General features: G+C 44.2%; 1 protein-coding gene across 1 annotated transcript in view; it reads right to left on the bottom strand.

Annotated features, from left to right (window-relative positions):
* Nucleotides 1–14,717: 14,717 nt before the first annotated feature.
* LOC135542082 (leucine-rich repeats and immunoglobulin-like domains protein 1) overlaps nt 14,718–19,169 on the bottom strand; it is a 54,622-nt gene continuing 50,170 nt past the window's right edge. Inside the window, exon 18 of the mRNA XM_064968729.1 lies at nt 14,718–18,945. Within this exon, the coding sequence (XP_064824801.1) occupies nt 18,731–18,945 (215 nt within the window). The 3' untranslated portion in view covers nt 14,718–18,730. The remainder of the gene's footprint in view (nt 18,946–19,169) is intronic.

The raw sequence follows: 19,169 nt of genomic DNA on the forward strand, positions 1-19,169 counted from the left end.
TATGGAAGAGGGGCCAGAAAAATCCATTGCTTAAAGAAAAAATAAACAAACACATTTGGTGTTTGCAGAAATGCATGTGGGAGATTCCCCAGACATATGGAAAAAGGTACTCTGGTCAGACGAGACTAAATTTGAGCTTTTTGGTCATCCATTCAAAGAAGTTAGAACTAACAAAACATCCTGTTGCCTGCTGCATTAGCATCGAATAGCCTCCGCGATACGCAACTTTTCAGGGAAGTTAGGAACCAAAATACAGTCAGTTAGGAAAGCAAAGGCTAGCTTTTTCAAACATAAATGTGCATCCTGTAGCACAAATTCTAAAAAGTTTTGGGACACTGTAAAGTCAATGGAGAATAAGAGCACCTACTCCCAGCTTCCCACTGCACTGAGGCTAGGAAACACTGTCACCACCGATAAATCCACGATAATCGAGAATTTCAATAAGCATTTTTATATGGCTGGCCATGCTTTCCACCTGGTTATCCCTAACCCGGCCAACATGTCCGATCCCCCCCCAATTCTCGGGCCATCTCTTGTCTCTGTATATATCAATGAGGTCGCTCTTGCTGCTGGTGATTCTCTGATCCACCTCTCCCCAGACGACACCATTCTGTATACCTCTGGCCCTTCTTTGGACACTGTGTTAACAAACCTCCAGACGAGCTTCAATGCCATACAACAATCCTTCCGTGGCCTCCAACTGCTCTAAAATGCTAGTAAAACTAAATGCATGCTCTTCAACCGATCGCTGCCCGCACCCGCCCGACTTGCATCACTACTCTGGACGGTTCTGACTTAGAATATGTTGACAATTGTAACGTTCGTCGTCTTCCTCTGATGAGGAGTCAGAGAGGTCGGGCCAATTTACAGCATTGTATGTGTCCATAATGATAATTTATTATCATAAGAACACTAAACAAAATAACAATGAAGAATGAACTAAACAAAACAGTCCTGTCTGGTGTAGACACAAAACAGAAAACAGAAAACAATCACCCACAACTCAAGGGTGAAACACAGGCTACCTAAGTATGGTTCTCAATCAGGGACAACGATTGACAGCTGCCTCTGATTGAGAACCATACCAGGCCAAACACAGAAATAGCAAATCATAGAAAAACTAACATAGACAACCCACCCAACTCACGCCCTGACCATACTTAAACAAAGACATAATAAAAGAACTAAGGTCAGAACGTGACAACAACCACAAATACCTAGGTGTCTGGTTAGAAGGTAAACTATCCTTCCAGGCTCACATTAAGCATCTCCAATCCAAAATTAAATCTAGAATTGGCTACCTATTTCACAACAAAGCCTCCTTCACTCATGCTGCTAAACATACCCCCAATACCCTGACTATCCCACCAATCCTTGACTTTGGTGATGTCATTTACAAAATAGCCTCCAACACTCTACTCAGCAAATTAGATGTAGTATTCCATCCGGTTTTCACCAAAGCCCCATATACTACCCACCACTTTGACCTGTATGCTCTTGTTGGCTGGCAATCGCTTCATATTCATCGCCAAACCCACTGGCTCCAGGTTATCCATAATTCTTTGCTAGGTAAAGCCCCACCTTATTTCAGCTCACTGGTCACCATAACAACACCCACCCGTAGCACACTCTCCAGCAGGTATATTTCCCTGGTCATCCCCAAAGCCAACTCTTCATTTGGCTGCCTTTCCTTCCAGTTCTCTGCTGCCAATGACTGGAACGAATTGCAAAAATTGCTGAAACTGGAGACTTATATCTCCCTCACTAACTTTAAGCATCAGCTGTCAAAGCAGCTTACCGATCACTGCGGCTGTACACAGCCCATCTGTAAATAGCCCACGAAACTACATCGTCCCCATATTGTTATTTATTTTTTCTCTTTTGCACCCCATTATCTCTAGTTGCACATCATCATCTGCACATCTATCATTCCAGTGTTAATGCTAAATTGTAATTATTTTGCCACTATGGCCTATTTATTGCCTCATCTCCCTAATCTTAGTACATTTGCACACACTGTATACAGATTTTTCTATTGTGTTCATGACTGTACGTTTGTTTATCACATGTGTTACTCTGTGTTGTTATTTTTGTCACACTGCTTTGCTTTATCTTGGCCAGGTCGCAGTTTAAAATGAGAACTTGTTCTCATCTGTAGAACCTGGTTAAATAAAGTTGAAATAAAAAACATAAAATAAACAAAAATCAAGGGAAATGCTATGCTTGGCGCAAACCCAACACCTTTCATCACCCCGAGTGTCACGTTCTGACCATAGTTCTGTTATTTTATTCTTTGTTGTAGTATGGTCAGGGCGTGATTTGGGGTGGGCAGTCTATGTTTTTTTTCCTATGTTGGTTTTCGTGTTCGGCCGAGTATGGTTCTCAATCAGAGGCAGGTGTCGTTAGTTGTCTCTGATTGAGAATCATACTTAGGTAGCCTGGGTTTCACTTTTGGTTTGTGGATGTTTGTTTCCGTGTGAGTGTTTGGGTCACACGGTACTGTTTCGGTTTTGGTATATTCACGTCATCGTTTATTGTTTTGATTCAGTGTTCAGTGCTTTCTTTCATTAAAATCATCATGAACACTTACCATGCTGCGTTTTGGTCTGATCCTTACTCCTCCTCAGACGAAGAGGAGGAAATCCGTTACAGAAACACCCACCACAAGAGGACCAAGAAGCGTGGTAACGGGCAGCAGCAGCAGCGGCCGAAAACACAAGACTCCTGGACTTGGGAGGAGATTTTGGACGGCAAGGGACCCTGGGAACAAGCAGGGGAATATTGTCGCCCTAAAGCAGAGCTGGAGGCAGCAAAAGGGGAGAGGCACCGTGTTATGCAGTGGAGCGCACGGAGTCCCCGGTGCGTGTGCATAGCCCGGTGCGGTACATTCCAGCTCCTCGTATCGGCCGGTCTAGAGTGGGCATCGAGCCAGGTGTCATGAAGCCGGCTCTACGCATCTGGTCTCCAGTGCGTCTCCTCGGGCCGGCGTACATGGCACCAGCCTTACGCATGGTGTCCCCGGTTCGCCAGCACAGCCCAGTGCGGGCAATTCCACCTCGCCGCACTGGCCTGGCTACGGGGAGCATTCAATCAGGTAAGGTTGGGCAGGCTCGGTGCTCAATAACTCCAGTGCGCCTGCACGGTCCGGTCTATCCAGTGCCACGTCCACGCACCAGCCCTCCGGTGGCAGCCCCCCACACCAGGCTGTCTCTCCGTGTTCTCCCTATAGGTGCTCCCGCCTGTCCAGCGCTGCCAGAACCTTGCTGCTGCCCTGCGCTGTCAGAGTCCCCCGTCTGTCCTGAGCCGCCAGTCTGTCCTTAGCCGCCAGAGCCGCCAGTCTGTCCTGAGCCGCCAGAGCCGCCAGTCTGTCCTGAGCCGCCAGAGCCACCAGTCTGTCCTGAGCCACCAGAGCCGCCAGTCAGCCAGGAGCCGCCAGAGCCGCCAGTCAGCCAGGAGCCGCCAGTCAGCCAGGAGCCGCCAAAGCCGCCAGTCAGCCAGGAGCCGCCAGTCAGCCATGAGCTGCCAGAGCCGTCAGCCAGCCAGGAGCCGCCAGAGCCGTCAGCCAACCAGGAGCTGCCAGAGCCGTCAGTCAGCCAAGAGCCACCAGAGCCGTCAGCCAGCCAGGAGCTGCCAGAGCCGTCAGTCAGCCAGGAGCTGCCAGAATCGCAGAGGAGGAAATCGATTACACCGAGAAACCATCCCCACAGTGCATGGTGGTGGCAGCATCATGCTGTTGGATTGTTTTTCATCGGCAGGGACTGGGAAACTGGTCATAATTGAAGGAATGATGGATTGCGCTAAATACAGGGAAATTCTTGAGGGAAACCTGTTTCAGTCTTCCAGAGTTTTGAGACTGGGACGGAGGTTCACCTTCCAGCAAGCCAATGACCCTAAGCATACTGATAAAACAACACTCGAGTTGTTTAAGGGCAAATATTTAAATGTCTTGAAATGGCCTAGTCAAAGCCCAGACCTCAATCCAATTGAGAATCTGTGGTGTGACTTAAAGATTTATGTACACCAGCGGAACCCTTCCAACTTTAAGGAGCTGGAGCAGTTTAGCCTTGAAGAATGTGCAAAAATTCCAGTGGCTAGATGTGCCAAGCTTATAGAGACATACCCCAAAAGACTTGTAGCTGTAATTGCTGCAAAAGGTAGCTCTTTGACTTTGGGGGGGTGAATCTTAATATTTTGCATCTTCAAAGTGGTAGGCATGTTGTGTAAATCAAATGATACAACTCCCCCCAAAAAAGATTTTCATTCCAGGTTGTAAGGTGATAAAACAGGAAAATTTCCAAGGGGGTGAATACTTTCTCAAGCCACTGTATGTGTAAAAAAAGGAAATATATATATATATATATATATATCCTAGATTTAGGACAGACACTTCAAACCTGTTTCTTATGAATTATTTTTGGACTGTCCTTTTTGCCATTTATGAATGCGTTATGGGCTTAAGAATTAAAGGCTTAATATATATTTTATCAAATATTTTATTTTTATTTTTTTTTATACCTAAAGGGTCCTACAATTCAAAAAATTAAAATAGCTAAATGATTCATATTATGACCACCTTAAAACAATTCCACATGTGATCTTAGCACCCCCAACATCTTAGCAATTTGTTAAACTTACCCAGAGTCAGCTTAACTCATAGATAGCAGTTGTATGTCTCTGAGTGTAGTTTCAAGGAAGTTGCTTGCTAACTACCACTAATGTTTGTTAGCATTGGCTCACAACCTTCAAATAGTATCCATGAGTTCATCTGACTCTTGATAAGTAGACAAAGACCTTAATTATCAAAATCTCACACTTTCACTTTAATAAACCAGAAAATCCATAGTAATTTCTGGTTGTTTATTTAAGTTAGCTGGCTAACTCACTGATCCTGCTTTGTAGTATAGCCTACCTTTCTGTTCTCCTTGATTCCACCATAGTCACCTCATAGAAGGTGAAAGTTCTAATAAATATAAGTTTTATTGTCACATAGGTCTAGTGAAATGTGTTTAGTGAATGCCTACTGTCCATTTATTTCACATTAGTGCAGATGAAGGTGAAATGAATGCACCCTCTTTGAGCAGATAATTAATGAGAAGAAAAGTGTGTCTCTTAGATCAATGTTCCTGATCAAAAAGAGATGAGGTTTATCTAAGACCACTGGTTCTCAGCATGATTAACACCAAAGCCTTCCTGCTGATCATCAGCATTCTCTCTCCTGCTGAGGCCTCAGGGTAATTTTAGCCTGCGCGGTCAGGAGGCTGAGAGGTTATTGGCCAGTGATCAGTGCATGACTGATCTGTGTGGCTGGTGGGCCGCTGATGTCACAATGAGTCAGAGAGCCCCAGGGGAAGATGGAAGAAGTTCAGCCATTCTGTTCCACAGGTGGGGCTTCTCCCAGACAGGATGTGACAAACTGTTCTAGCTGAGTGAGCCAGAACATATGGAGGTGGTCTGGATAATTTATCATCTTAGAACGCTGAAGAACTGTTCTGAACCTGTGCTTATATACAGACAGATACTGAAAATGTGACATTATTTTTGACTATTGTTTTCCTTGGTTTGTTCGAGGAACAAAACTGTCAGCCTACCACATTCACATTTTTAAGAGTACAATATTTTGATATGTAACGCGTGTGAGTAACGTGTGTGATGGAAAAGGTTGAGATTCACACACAGCGGGTGCTGACTTCTGTTTCAGTCAAAGGTGATAACTGAAGGGCAGGATGACACGCTTTGAGAAATGCCCCCTTCCTCATTTGTTTGAGCTTGTACAGCATTTACGCACACACACACACACACACACACACACACACACCCACACACCACACACCACACACACACACACACACAACACACAACACCCACACAACACCCAACACACAACACGCACATGCACATGCACACACACACACACACACACACACACACACACACACACACACACACACACACACACACACACACACACACACACACACACACACACACACACACACACACACACACACACACGACACAGTCTCTCCAAAACATCCAATCCAACTTGGAGCATTCTTAAACATGGAGTTCCGTGAATGGCTGAGATAGTTGAATGATCCCTGACATGCTTGGCACCTTGTACAGATTTGCAGTTGACAAAACTGATGTGTTAGTGGTTAGACCATTTGTGACCCCGTTTTCTAAATGGAGGGCCATAAAACCTCCCCCCAGCCCACCATCCCCCAGCCCCCACAGGTGTCCCAGGTCTCTGGGGCCTGGTGTGTTATGTAGGCCAGTCCTGGAGCAGCCAGGGAACTCCGAGCAGTTAGAACTGCCAGTGGCCAGAGCAGAGCCAAGACAGACAGCCAGACAGAGACAAACCAAACAAAAAATGTTTAAGTCACATGCGCCGAATAGAACAGGTGTAGTAGACCTTACAGTGAAATGCTTAATTACAAGCACCTAACCAACAATGCAGTTTAAAAAATATGAAAAAGAATAAGAAATAAAAGTAACAAGCAGTTAAAGAGCAGCAGTAAAATAACAATAGCGAGACTATATACGGGGGGTACCAGTACAGAGTCAATATGCGGGGGCACCGGTTAGTCGAGGTAATTGAGGTAATATGTACATGTAGGTAGAGTTATTAAAGTGACTATGTATAGATAATAACAGAGAGTAGCAGCCGCGTGGGGGGGGCAGAAAATAGTCTGGGTAGCCATTTGATTAGATGTTCAGGAGTCTTATGGCTTGGGGGTAGAAGCTGTTTAGAAGCCTATTGGACCTAGACATGGCGCACTGGTACTGCTTACCATGCGGTAGCAGAGAGAACAGTCTATGACTAGAGTAGCTGAAGTCTTTGACAATGTTAGGGCCTTCCTCTGACACCACCTGGTATAGAGGTCCTGGATAGCAGGAATCTTGGCCCAAGTGATGTACTGATGTACTACCCTCTGTAGTGGCTTGTCGTTGGAGACCGAGCAGTTGCCATACCAGGCAGTGATGCAACCAGTCAGGATGCTCTCGACTGGGCAGCTGTAGAACCTTTTGAGGATCTGAGGACCCATGCTAAATATTCTCAGTCTCCTAAGGGGGAATAGGTTTTGTCGTGCCCTCTTCACGACTGTCTTGGTGTGTTTGGACCATGTTAGTTTGTTGGTGATGTGGACACCAAGGAACTTGAAGCTCTCAACCTGTTCCACTACAGCCCGTCGATAAGAATGGGGGCGTGTTCGGTCCTCCGTTTCCTGTAGTCCACAATCATCTCCTTTGTCTTGCTCACGTTGAGGGAGAGGTTGTTGTCCTGACACCACATGACCAGGTCTCTGACCTCCTCCCTGTACACTGTCTCATCTTTGTCAGTGATCAGGCCTACCACTGTTGTGTCATCTGCAAACTTAATGATGGTTTTGGAGACAGAGAAAGCATCCCTGAGGGTGCCCGTGTTTAGGATCAGCGTGGCAGATGTCTTGTTACCTACCCTTACCACCTGGGGGCGGCCCATCAGGAAGTCCCGGATCCAGTTTCAGAGGGAGGTGTTTAGTCCCAGGGTCCTTGGATTATTGATGAGCTTTGAGGGCACTATGGTGTTGAACGCTGAGCTGTAGTCAATGAATAGCATTTTCACATAGGTGTTCTTTTTGTTCAGGTGGGAAAGGGCTGTGTGGTGTGTAATAGAGATTGCATCATCTGTGGATGTATTAGGGCAGTATGCAAATTGGTGTGGGTTTAGGATTTCTGGGATAATGATGTGGATGTGAGCCATGACCAGCCTTTCAAAGCACTTCATGTCTACAGATCTGAGTGCTACTGGTAGGCTCGTGTCACTGGACAGCTCTCGGCTGTGCTTCCCTTTGTAGTCTGTAATGGTATGCAAGCCCTGCCACATCCGACTAGTGTTGGAGCCGGTGTAGTACAATTCGATCTTAGTCCTTTATTGACTCTTTGCCTGCTTGATGGTTTGTCGGAAGGCATAGCGCGATTTCTGATGTGGTGTACTCCTCAGTGCCATGGGAAGAATCCGGGAACATATTCCAGTCTGTGATAGCAAAACAGTCCTGTAGCTTAGCATCTGCGTCATCTGACCACTTTGTATTGCTTCCTGCTTTAATTTAGGCTTTTAATCAGGAATCAGGAGGATAAAATGATGGTCAGATTTGCCAAGTGGAGATCTTTGTACACATCTCTGTGTGTGGAATAAAGGTGGTCTAGAGGTTTTTCCCTCTCTGGTTGCACATTTAACATGCTGATCGAAACTTGGTAAAACAAAGCGCCGCCTCTGGATGAGTGTTTCCTGTTTGCTAATGGTGGAATACAGCTCATTGAGTGCGGTCTTAGTGTCAGCATCGGTCTGTGGTGGCATGTAGACAGATACAAAAAATACAGATAAACTCTTTAGATAGTTAATGTGGTCTACAGCTTATCATGAGATACTCTACCTTAGGTTGCAAAACCTTGAGAATTCCATAGATATCGTGGACCAGCTGTTGTTTACATACATGCAGTCCGGCAGCCTTTGTCTTACCAAACGTCGCTGTTCTATCCTGCCGATGCAGCGTATAACCAGCCAGCTGTATGTTGATAATGTCATCGTTCAGCCACGAATCCGTGAAGCATAAGAATATTACAGTTTTTAATGTCCCGTTGGTAATTTAATCTTCATAGTAGGTCGTCAATTTTATTTTCCAATGATTGCACGTTAGCTGGAAGAACGGAAGGCTGTGGGGTTTATTAGATCGCCTATGATTTCTCAGAATGCAGCCCGACCTCCGTGCTCTTTTCCTCTGTCGTCTCTTCACGCAAATGACAGGTATTTGGGCCTGTTCTCGGGAAAGCAGTACGTCGTTCACATTGGGCTCGTCGGACTCGTTAAATTAAAAAAAGCTTCTGCCAGTTCGTGGTGAGTAATCGCTGTTCTGATGTTCAGAAGTTATTTTTGGTCATAAGAGACGGTAGCAGCAACATTATGTACAAAATAAGTTTGAAAAAATAAGTTACAAACGCATTTTTTTTACATAAAAACACAATCTGTTGGGAGCACATAAAACGTCAGCCATCTTCTCCGTCTACAGACAGACAGACAGACAGACAGACAGACAGACAGACAGACATGGGAGTGTGGGGGGTATATTGTCAAGGTGGGGTTCCTCAGTAAGCAACAAAACAGTCCAATTGACAGGACCCAATATATGTCCAGTCAGTAGGGAGAGAGGGAGAAGTGGAGAGAGAGAGTAAATGCTGGTGTGTGTGTATACAAGAGAGTGGGTGGAGAGAGAAAGGGGGAGAAAAGGAGATAGAGGAATGGCTGCGCTTATCCGGGGTGTGTGAGCTGAGCCAGTTGAGGGGGCTGTTGCTGGACGGCCATACGGATGGTCAGTAGACGGACGTGTGTGGATGTCAACTGGCCATCAGTCATGCAGAGAGAGAGAGAGAGCTCCAGCAGGGGTTCAGCAGTAATCCACAAAACAGCTGTGTGGAAAAGGGCCTTGAGAGACTGGCGCACTCTCATGGACTGTCTCTCTCAAGGCCTGTCACATCCCCTGACCCCCACAACATCAACAGCCTGGAGAGTCCCCTAGCTTTCTAAAACTGACTGTAAAACAGCCTCTCCAGTCCCATAGCTTCCAAAACCGACTCCAAAACATCCTTTCTGTTTCCTACCTTCTACAACGGCCTCTCTGTTCCATAAAACTGATTCTAGATCATCTTAGTAGGCCCCTGCTCCCTAAAATAGTCTCTCTCAGAACATACAGGTTAGAAGAGAAACATGGAGCAAGATAAAGAAAATAGCATACTACTCTGTGCATAATACCTGATGCACTGTCTGTCTTTTCAGTCTGTTTTCTGGCAGTATACCTCGAGTCACGTCCATCAATCTGGGAGGATTTATCTTCCTGAGAGCCTATGAGAAGGTCCGACTCACTCTGATATAAAGGCCCTGTCTTTGGCCTGGGGAGAGGAGAGGGGAGGGCAGATGGGAGAGTAGAGGGTTGTCCCTGGAGGGCCCTGTGCTGTGCTGTCCCAGCCTGAACCAGCCCTCGTCTTGCAGGCCCCGGGGCCCGAGGAGGAACACCTGGTGCCTGTGGCGAGTCATCCCTGATCGCATTACCCCGAGGTCTGCATTCCTGCTCATCAGTGCACTGCAGATTGAGTTTAACTGCCTGAATTCCAGTTATTTAACAACACGGATTGGTTTCAAAAGAAACGTACACCTCCGATCCAGAGTAGCTACACTGTATGACCACATGTGATTGGAAATGGTACTAAAAGCCATCTTTTTATACTACAAACTTTATTGTGATTATTTTTGTTCCTTGTGACCTCTTTCTCCAAGTCTCCCAATGGTGAAGTTCATTGTCTAAAGCTGGGTAATTAAAGGTCAAATGCAGCCATTTCTATCTCAATATCAAATCATTTCTCTCAATATTAAGTACCTTACTGTGATTGTTTTCAATTAAAATGGTCAAAAAGAAACAAAATTAGCTTCGTAGCAAAGAGCAATTTCTCAAGCAAGAATTTATCTAGGACTGTCTGGGAGTGGTCTGGGTGGGAAGGAAAAACGGAAAACTAGCTGTTATTAGCCCGAGGAGTCTATTAACTAATTTACCGGTGACATCACCAGGCAGTCCAAAACTTCATCCAACCACTACAGGCTGAAATTGTCGGTGGTCTTTTCAAACAATTTCACATTATTATTCCAACCTCATAGTGTGGAAATGTATATAGAAATCATGTTTTTAAATGGTAGAATAATGGCGACCTCACCATCCAAGGTCCTCTCTGTTATTCAGTATGGAGATACGGTGAAAAGCCACCAGGGAGCCATTCACCCCAGAAATAGCCTATTAGAGAAGCATCAAGGGCTCATCCACTTGCAGGCTAAATTAGCAGGCATAAATGAATTGCCTGATGAGCGGGGTCGGCGGAAACCGGAAGCGTCCAGTTTTCAGGCATCGCCTCTTCTCTGCTCTTCCCCTGAAAACCGGATGCTTCAAGCTTCTTTCAACCACACCAAGGGTGCCTGCAGGCTGTGTGTCATCGGTGCTAGATGGGACCCGAGGCCTAGGGCCTGTGATTCTGGTGGATTATACACTAATTTACTAGAGGATTTGTGTCACCACAACTGTCATCACATGAATGCAGATGGATGGACAAACTACAATAATGGACTTTTAGCCAGCTCTCATCGAATGGCTTGTATTAAAGGTATATACCACAATTAAATTGACCACCTGCTTTACCCAGTATTAAAACCTGGTCAATACTCAATGACATCCTGAATAGATATCAACCTTGAACTCTCTTTTGTGTTGATGAACACAACAAATAAAATAGTTTTCCCAAAAACAGGTGGTACATTTACAACGGGGCCATGTTTTGTGAATGAACCCCAATAGAGGTCACCAGCCTGTAGTCGTAAAACCCGGAAATGAGTTAACTCTGGTTCGTTCCGCCATCCCTATGGGGAAAATGATTGGGCAAAGAATAGGGTTTTGGAATGATGTCCGAAAATCGTATCCGTTTTGTTCTATGAGATATCAAATAAAATGTTTTTTTTGTCACATGCGCTGAATACAACAGGTGTAGTAGCCCTTACTGTGAAATGCATACTTACAAGGCCTTAACCAACAATGCAGAGTTTTAAAAAAGAATATAAGAAAAATGTGTTAAACTACATGAAAACTAGTAACACAATAAAATAACGAGGCTAGATATAATATGCCATTTAGCAGACAATTTTATCCAAAGCAATTTACATTCATCTGTAGATACATTTTTCCAAGTGGGAATCAAACTCGCAACCCTTGGCGTTGCAAGCGCCATGCTCTACCAACTGAGCCACACGGGACCATATACAAGTAGTACCGGTACCAACTCAATGTGCAGGGGGTACAAGTTAGTCGAGGTGAATTCCTGTAATATGTACATGTAGGTGGGGGGAGGGTGTGTGTGTGTGTGTGTGTGTGTGTGTGTGTGTGTGTGTGTGTGTGTGTTGGAACGTCAGTGTATTATGTGTGAGGTTAGAATCCATTGAGTGAACATCGAGCCTGAACAAGAGTGCAAAAAATAAGATTAAAATGAGGGGGTCAATGTAAAAAGTTCAGGTGGCCATTTGATGAACAGTTCAGCAGTCTTAAGTCTTGAGGGTAGAAACTGTTAAGGAGTCTTTTAGTCCCAGACTTGGTGCTACAGTACCACTTGCCATGTGATAGCAGAGAGAACAGTCTATGACTTGGGTGGCTGGATTCTTTGACAATTACTCTGACACCGCCTGGTATAGAGTTCCTGGATGGCTGGCCCCAAGGATGTACTGGGCCGTGCACACTACCCTCTGTAGCGAATGGCGGTCGGATGCCTAGCAGTTGCCATACGAAGCGGTGATGCTCTCGATGGTGCAGCTGTAGAACTTTTTGAGGATCTGAGGACCCATGACAAATCTTTTCAGCCTCTTAATAGGCGTCGTCTTGCCCTCTTCACAACTGTCTTGGTGTGTTTGGACCATGATAGGTCCTTAGTGATGTGGACACCAAGAAACTCTCGACCCGCTCCACTACAACCCTGTCGATGTGAATGGGGGTGTGCTCTGCCCTCATTTTCCTGTAGTCACGATCATCTCCTTTGTCTTGCTCACATTGAGTAAGAGGTTGTTGTCCTGGTTCCACACTGCCAGGCCTCCTCCCTATAGGCTCTCCTATCAGTCAGTTAACACTTTATGAAATAGGAAGCCTTTAAATGCTTTTTTAAATTGCTTAAAATTTCACGAAAAGTGAAATTACCTGATGAAGAGTTCCTCATAGGACAAAACATATAAGATCTCCTACAGACCTAATTTTGGGTGTTTATCCCTAAATTTATAGGCTTTGTCCACAAAAAGACACCATTACTATTTATCTCCATTGTGTCCTTCAGATGTTTGTTGGAGGGAAGGTAAAGACTATTAAAGCCTGGGAGGGCAAGAGGGAGATGAATGTTACACAGGTGGGAATGTTTGTCACACAGCCTGTCACTAAGCTGTTGGGGAACAATACCATGCATTTGATTGGTGCACCAGAGGACCAACTCCTGTCCTGGAGGCTGTCAGTCAACAACTGACGGACGTCCATCTGGAATGCACATTCTGTCCAGCCACTCACACTTGACTTTCGAGATGGACGTCCTATGTAAACTCAGCCAAAAAGAAACACCCTCTCACTGTCAACTGTGTTGATTTTCAGCAAACTTAACATGTGTAAATATTTGTATGAACATAAGAAGATTCAACAACTGAGACATAAACTGAAAAGTTCCACAGACATGTGACTAACAGAAATTGAATAATGTGGGGGGTCAAAATCAAAAGTAACAGTCAGTATCTGGTGTGGCCATCTGCTGCATTAAGTACCGCAGTGCATCTCTTCCTCATGGACTGCACCAGATTCGCCAGTTCTTGCTGTGAGATGTTAGCCCACTCTTCCACCAAGGCACCTGCAAGTTCCCAGACATTTCTGGGGGGAATGGCCCTAGCCCCCACCCTCCGATCCAACAGGTCCCAGACGTGCTCAATGGGATTGAGATCCAGGCTCTTTGCTGGCCATGACAGAACACTGACATTCCTGTCTTGAAGGAAATCACGCACAAAACGAGCAATATGGCTTGTGGCATTGTCATGCTGGAGGGTCATGTCAGGGTAAGCCTGAAAGAAGGGTACCACATGAGGGAGGAGGATGTCTTCCCTGTAGTGCACAGCATTGAGATTGCATGCAATGACAACAAGATCAGTCATATGATGCAGTGCACTTCGCCCCAGACCATGATGGACCCTCCACCTCCAAATCGATCCCGCTCCAGAATACAGGCCTCGGTGTAATGCTCATTCCTTCGACGATAGACGCGAATCTGACCATCACCCACAAAACCGTGAAGAGCACTTTTTGCCAGTCCTGTCTGGTCCAGCGACGGTGGGTTTGTGTCCATAGGCGACGTTGTTGCCGGTGATGTCTGGTGAGGACCTGCCTTACAACAGGCCTACAAGTCCTCAGTCCAGCCACTCTCAGCCTATTGTGGACAGTCTGATTATTGATGGAGGGATTGTGCATTCCTGCTGTAACTCGGGCAGTTGTTGTTGCCATCCTGGACCTGTCCCACAGGTGTGACGTTCGGATGTACAGATCCTTTGCAGGTGTTGTTACACGTGGTCTGCCACTGCGAGGATGGTCAGCTGTCCGTCCTGTCTCCCTGTAGTACGGTCTTAGGCGTCTCACAGTACGGACATTGCAATTTATTGCCCTGGCCACATCTGCAGTCCTCATGCCTCCTTGCAGCATGCCTAAGGCACTTTCACACAGATGAGCATGGATCCTGGGCATCTTTCTTTTGGTGTTTTTCAGAGTCAGTAGAAAGGCCTCTTTAGTGTCCTAGGTTTTCATAACTGTGACCTTAATTGCCTACCGTCTGTAAGCTGTTAGTGCCTTAACGACTGTTTCACAGGTGCATATTCATTAATTGTTTATGGTTCATTGAACAAGCATGGGAAACAGGGTTTAAACCCTTTACAATGAAGATCTGTGAAGTTAATTGGATTTTTACAAATTATCTTGGAAAGACTCTTTTTTTTGCTGTTTATTTACATTGAGGCAGAAGACACATGAATGACTTCTCTATGCTTTTAACAAAGTAGTCTAAAGCAACGCGTTTGCTTTGCCTAGTCCATTTGAGACCACATTATTGAACCACAAAGACAAGGAAAAACATACTACACATTTATATAATAGCAAAAAATGTGATTTTATTAGACACTTCAATGTTTAAGCTTTGACATTGGTACAATGGTTTCAGACAGTTTATTTCAATAAATTACTGCACATCACCCCTGCATCCATTCAGGCGTTGACATAATGGGCCGACACTACTGACAACTTATGACTGACCATCTAGAATTCCTGCTCTCTGAAGAATATTCTCATAAGTCAAACAATTTGACCCATTTTTGATAAAGTAAATAGCAAAACAAGTGCTTACAAACAGTTAGCCTAGAAAATGGCTAAACATATGCATACATTACAAAATGTAATTCTGTTTAAACTGACATTCACAGTATCTGGTTTTGTCAGCCCAGTTTACCCAGGCCTGTAGACGGGGCATTTCTCCTAAGGTTGGAAGGGGTACATTTCACAAGTTTACCAACAGTAAGCTGTTGGTAGAATTTAGAGGTGTTCAGTTTGTACCAGTCAATAATAAAACAGGTTTTTGTACCATTATCATAATGATGATGATTATTATTATCAGTATTATTGTGTGTGGTGCTCTGACAAAGGCTAAATACTGGCCATGCCCTGTGTGCGCACACACACACACACAGTGAGACATGATAGCAATCAAACAGTATGACAACGGTCTCAAAATGCCCTCCTGGTAAGAATTCCACATTCCCTTTTACAGCGTGGCAGGTTCATGGTATAGGATAACATACTGGGATGGAAGGGGGATAACAAATGATTCTAGGAATTGGACCACATTCATAACAAATGTGTATTCAAAGGATCTGGACCTTTAGTTGAACAAATAAAGAATAATGAAAACAAATGGAGCTGAGGCACCGTGGAGGATCTATTCCCTAAACCAAAAGGCAACTGAAGTGCAGCAGCTTGTTGGTAACAGGTGTTGGAACTAGTTCAGGGAACAGAACAACATTTTCAAGGAACAGTATCAGAACAAAAGTGATCTACACTGTTCCTGAACAGAACCGTTATTATAAAAGCATGGGAATCGGTTAATAACATTCTTTTACGTTCTGCAACACAGCAGCTATGCAAAGCCCTCATTCTGTCACTCAGAAACTTATTCCAGTGTCTGCCTGTCAGCTGGAAATCTTTACCAGTGTGTGCGCGCGCGTAGGCTACCTGCCCCTCCCCTCCGAAGAATAGGCTACTGTAGCCGACAGAAATTACAAGCAAGATTCAGAAATTAGGGAGATATTTTTTAACTAGAGAAGAATGCATTAACTTGTTCAATGTTAGTTAAGGATACTATAGTTAACACGTTGGATTGGATTTATTAACTACAAATAGGAAAGACATGTTTTTATTTTCATTCTGGTGCCGCTCTGCGCAGCTTGTAAGCTAGCTAGCCCTGGTCCAACGTTAAGACAACTCTCTGAAGTTCAAAGACATTCAAAGTTCCTCCATAGAAGACACTCTTCCGTAGGTTGAATATTTGTGGGCCTAATTCATGTAAATGCATGTAATAAACAAGATGCCCAGCGCTTCAAGCCAAGCCTCCTCTGCTCTCTCTCACTACACAAACAAATTCGCATCTCGCGCCTTAACGTCTGTCCAATGAATGTAAAAAAAAAAAAAACTATAGCTTACCCGCTCCATAGCAAGCTGCTCTATCCGCAATAATTGGTGAAGTAATTTAATGTTGGCGTAAATTAAAAAGAATCAATCACGTTTAAAAGGGAACAGTAAGGAACGATATAAAAATCAGTATTTTTGGAGGTTCAAACAGCTTCAGAACTACATTTCTTGTTGTAAAAACAAAATAAGAAAAAAAAGGTTCTGTTCAGAACAAAACAAAGGGAACAAAAATGTGGTTCTAAGCCCTGGTTGGTACAGTGCTTTCCGGAAGTATTCACAGCCTTTTACTTTTTCACATTTAGTTGAGTTACAGCCTGAATTTAAAATGGATTAAATGTTGTTTTGTCACTGATCTACACGCAATACCCCATAATGTCAAAGTGGAGATATGTTTTTAGACATTTTTACAAATTCATAAAAATAAAAAGTTGAAATGTCTTGAGTCAATAAGTATACAACCCCTTTGTTTTTTTGTCAAGCCTAAATAAGTTCAGGAGTAAACTTTTTTTTTAACAAGTCACATAAGTTGCATAGACTCGTGTGTTTAACATGCTTTTTGAATGACATACCTCATCTCATCCACACATACAATTATCTTTAAGGTCCCTCAGTCAAGCAGTGAATTTCAAACACAGATTGAACCACAAAGACCAGGGAAGTTTTCCAATGCCTCAAAGAAGGGCACCCATTTGTAGATTGGTAAAAATATCCAACAGTTAAGTTATTAATTACACGTGGGATGGCGTATCAGGCATCGTTCCTAACTCAGTTGATGGAGAGGAAGGAAACCACTCTGGGATTTCACCAGGAGGCCAATGGCGACTTTAAAACAGAGTTTAATGGCTGTGATGGGAGAAAACTGAGGATGGATCAACAACATTGTACTTACTCCACAATACTAACCTAACTGACAGAGTGAAAAGGAACCCTGTAAAGAATATTTAATATTCCAAAACATGCATCCTGTTTTCAGTAATACTGCAAGGAATGTGGCTAACCAATTAACTTTTTATCCTGAATACAAAGTGTTATGTTTGGGACAAATCCAATACAACACATTACCGAGCACCACTCTCCATATTTTCAAGCATAGTGGTGGCTACATCATGTTACGGGTATGCTTTTAATTGTTAAGGACTGGGGAGTTTTTCAGGATAAAAAAATAAATGGAATGGAGCTAGGCGCAGGCAAAATTTGAGAGGAAACCTGGTTCTGTCTGATTTCCACCAAACACTGGGAGAAGAATTTACCATTCAGCAGGACAATAACTTAAAACAAAAGGCCAAATTTACATTGGAGTTGTTTACCAAGAAGACAGTGAATGTTCTTGGGTGGCCCAGTTACAGTTTGAAAGTAATTTTCCATAAATCTGCAAACATTTCTAAAAACATGTTTTCACTTTGTCATGGGGTAATTGTGTGTAGATGGGTGAACATCCATGTTGAATTCAGGCTGTTATAACAACATGTGGAATAAGTCAAGGGGTATGAATACTTTCTGAAGGAACTGTAGTTAGTACCATGACAGGTGGAAGAGACTTGACATTCCATGTCTATGTCAGAAATGAGTCGCATTTCCTGACTAGGATTTCTTATGTTCCTATTGGGTTACATGTACCGAGTCTGTTTCCAGAGGTCATTTATGATGAGTACAAAAGTGCTTAAACATCAAAAACCTAGATTAATATCCCAAACACTTCCTTGCCATAGGTGTTACCATATCACGTACCAAAATAAATACAAATTAAAGCTTCCTTCATAAAATACCAGTAAATATGAGTTATGGTTTAAGGCCATGATGGCAGCATTTGCGTTTGTCAAACAACATTCAAGTGCAATAAAGTGTTCCATGGTATGACAAAGAGTGTACGATAGCTCTCACAAATCTCTACGAGTCCCGTTTGTGGTTTCTTTGATCATGCAATAAGGCACCGCAGTTGAAGCTGGTAAGTAGAGGCTTTTAAAAGAGAAAAAAATACCATCACTCCGTTCTTTGTCATGCACAGAATAAATTCAAATACTCTTTGTAAAAGTTATATAATATATATGAAAACTCTTATGTACAGTTAATTGTCCAATGGTATATATATCTCTTTCGCTCTCTTTCACACATTACTGTAAAACATTCCCTACATTTGCATGCTTCAAATGCAAGTCACATTTGGAGCTAGGATTGGTTGACACCTCCCAGGGGAAGGTTTTAAGTATGTACAGCTGATACGCTCAAATGGGACGCCACCCACACAAGCTCTGCCTTCAAACCTCTGGATGCCACCCCCTCCCAGCTCCCACCCTGTTAGTCCAAACAGGGGAGGGGATCAGATCTTGGCCTCTCTGTTTGAGGTAGCAGTTCCCAGTGCAAAGAACAAGTCCACTCAGGGCTAGTGAGTCTATTAGTGTCAGGGTGGGGAGGGCCTGCTAGTCGCTGGCGCTCCTGAGGGGGGTGCTGTCACTCTGGGAGGCTCTGGGAGTGTGTCCGTTGGACAGTAGAGTCTGTCTGAGCTCTGGCTCACGATCCGTGTCCAGTGTGTCTTGGCGTCTTACGGGGGCGAGTTTCACCGGCTTGTGGAAGGCCTCCTCCTGGGATGGGGAGCACACTAGAGTTGTGTGTCCCGTCCTGTTCACTGAGGAACCTGGGAGAGAACAGAGAGGGAGAACAGAACGCCACGTCAGCCAGTCATTGCACATACACTTATCAAGACATCTATCTGTACAGAGCTCAAGGCTATGGGTTATGAAATGCATCCATATTGCTACGTTCACATGATGAAGCGTAGATCGACATTCCAACCACCAAAATCCTCCCAGATGGATCCTTGCCAAAAGGTACAGGATCCCAGGACAAGACCCATCTTGC

The sequence above is a fragment of the Oncorhynchus masou genome, chromosome 6, assembly GCF_036934945.1.
Source record: "Oncorhynchus masou masou isolate Uvic2021 chromosome 6, UVic_Omas_1.1, whole genome shotgun sequence".
NCBI lineage: Eukaryota > Metazoa > Chordata > Actinopteri > Salmoniformes > Salmonidae > Oncorhynchus > Oncorhynchus masou.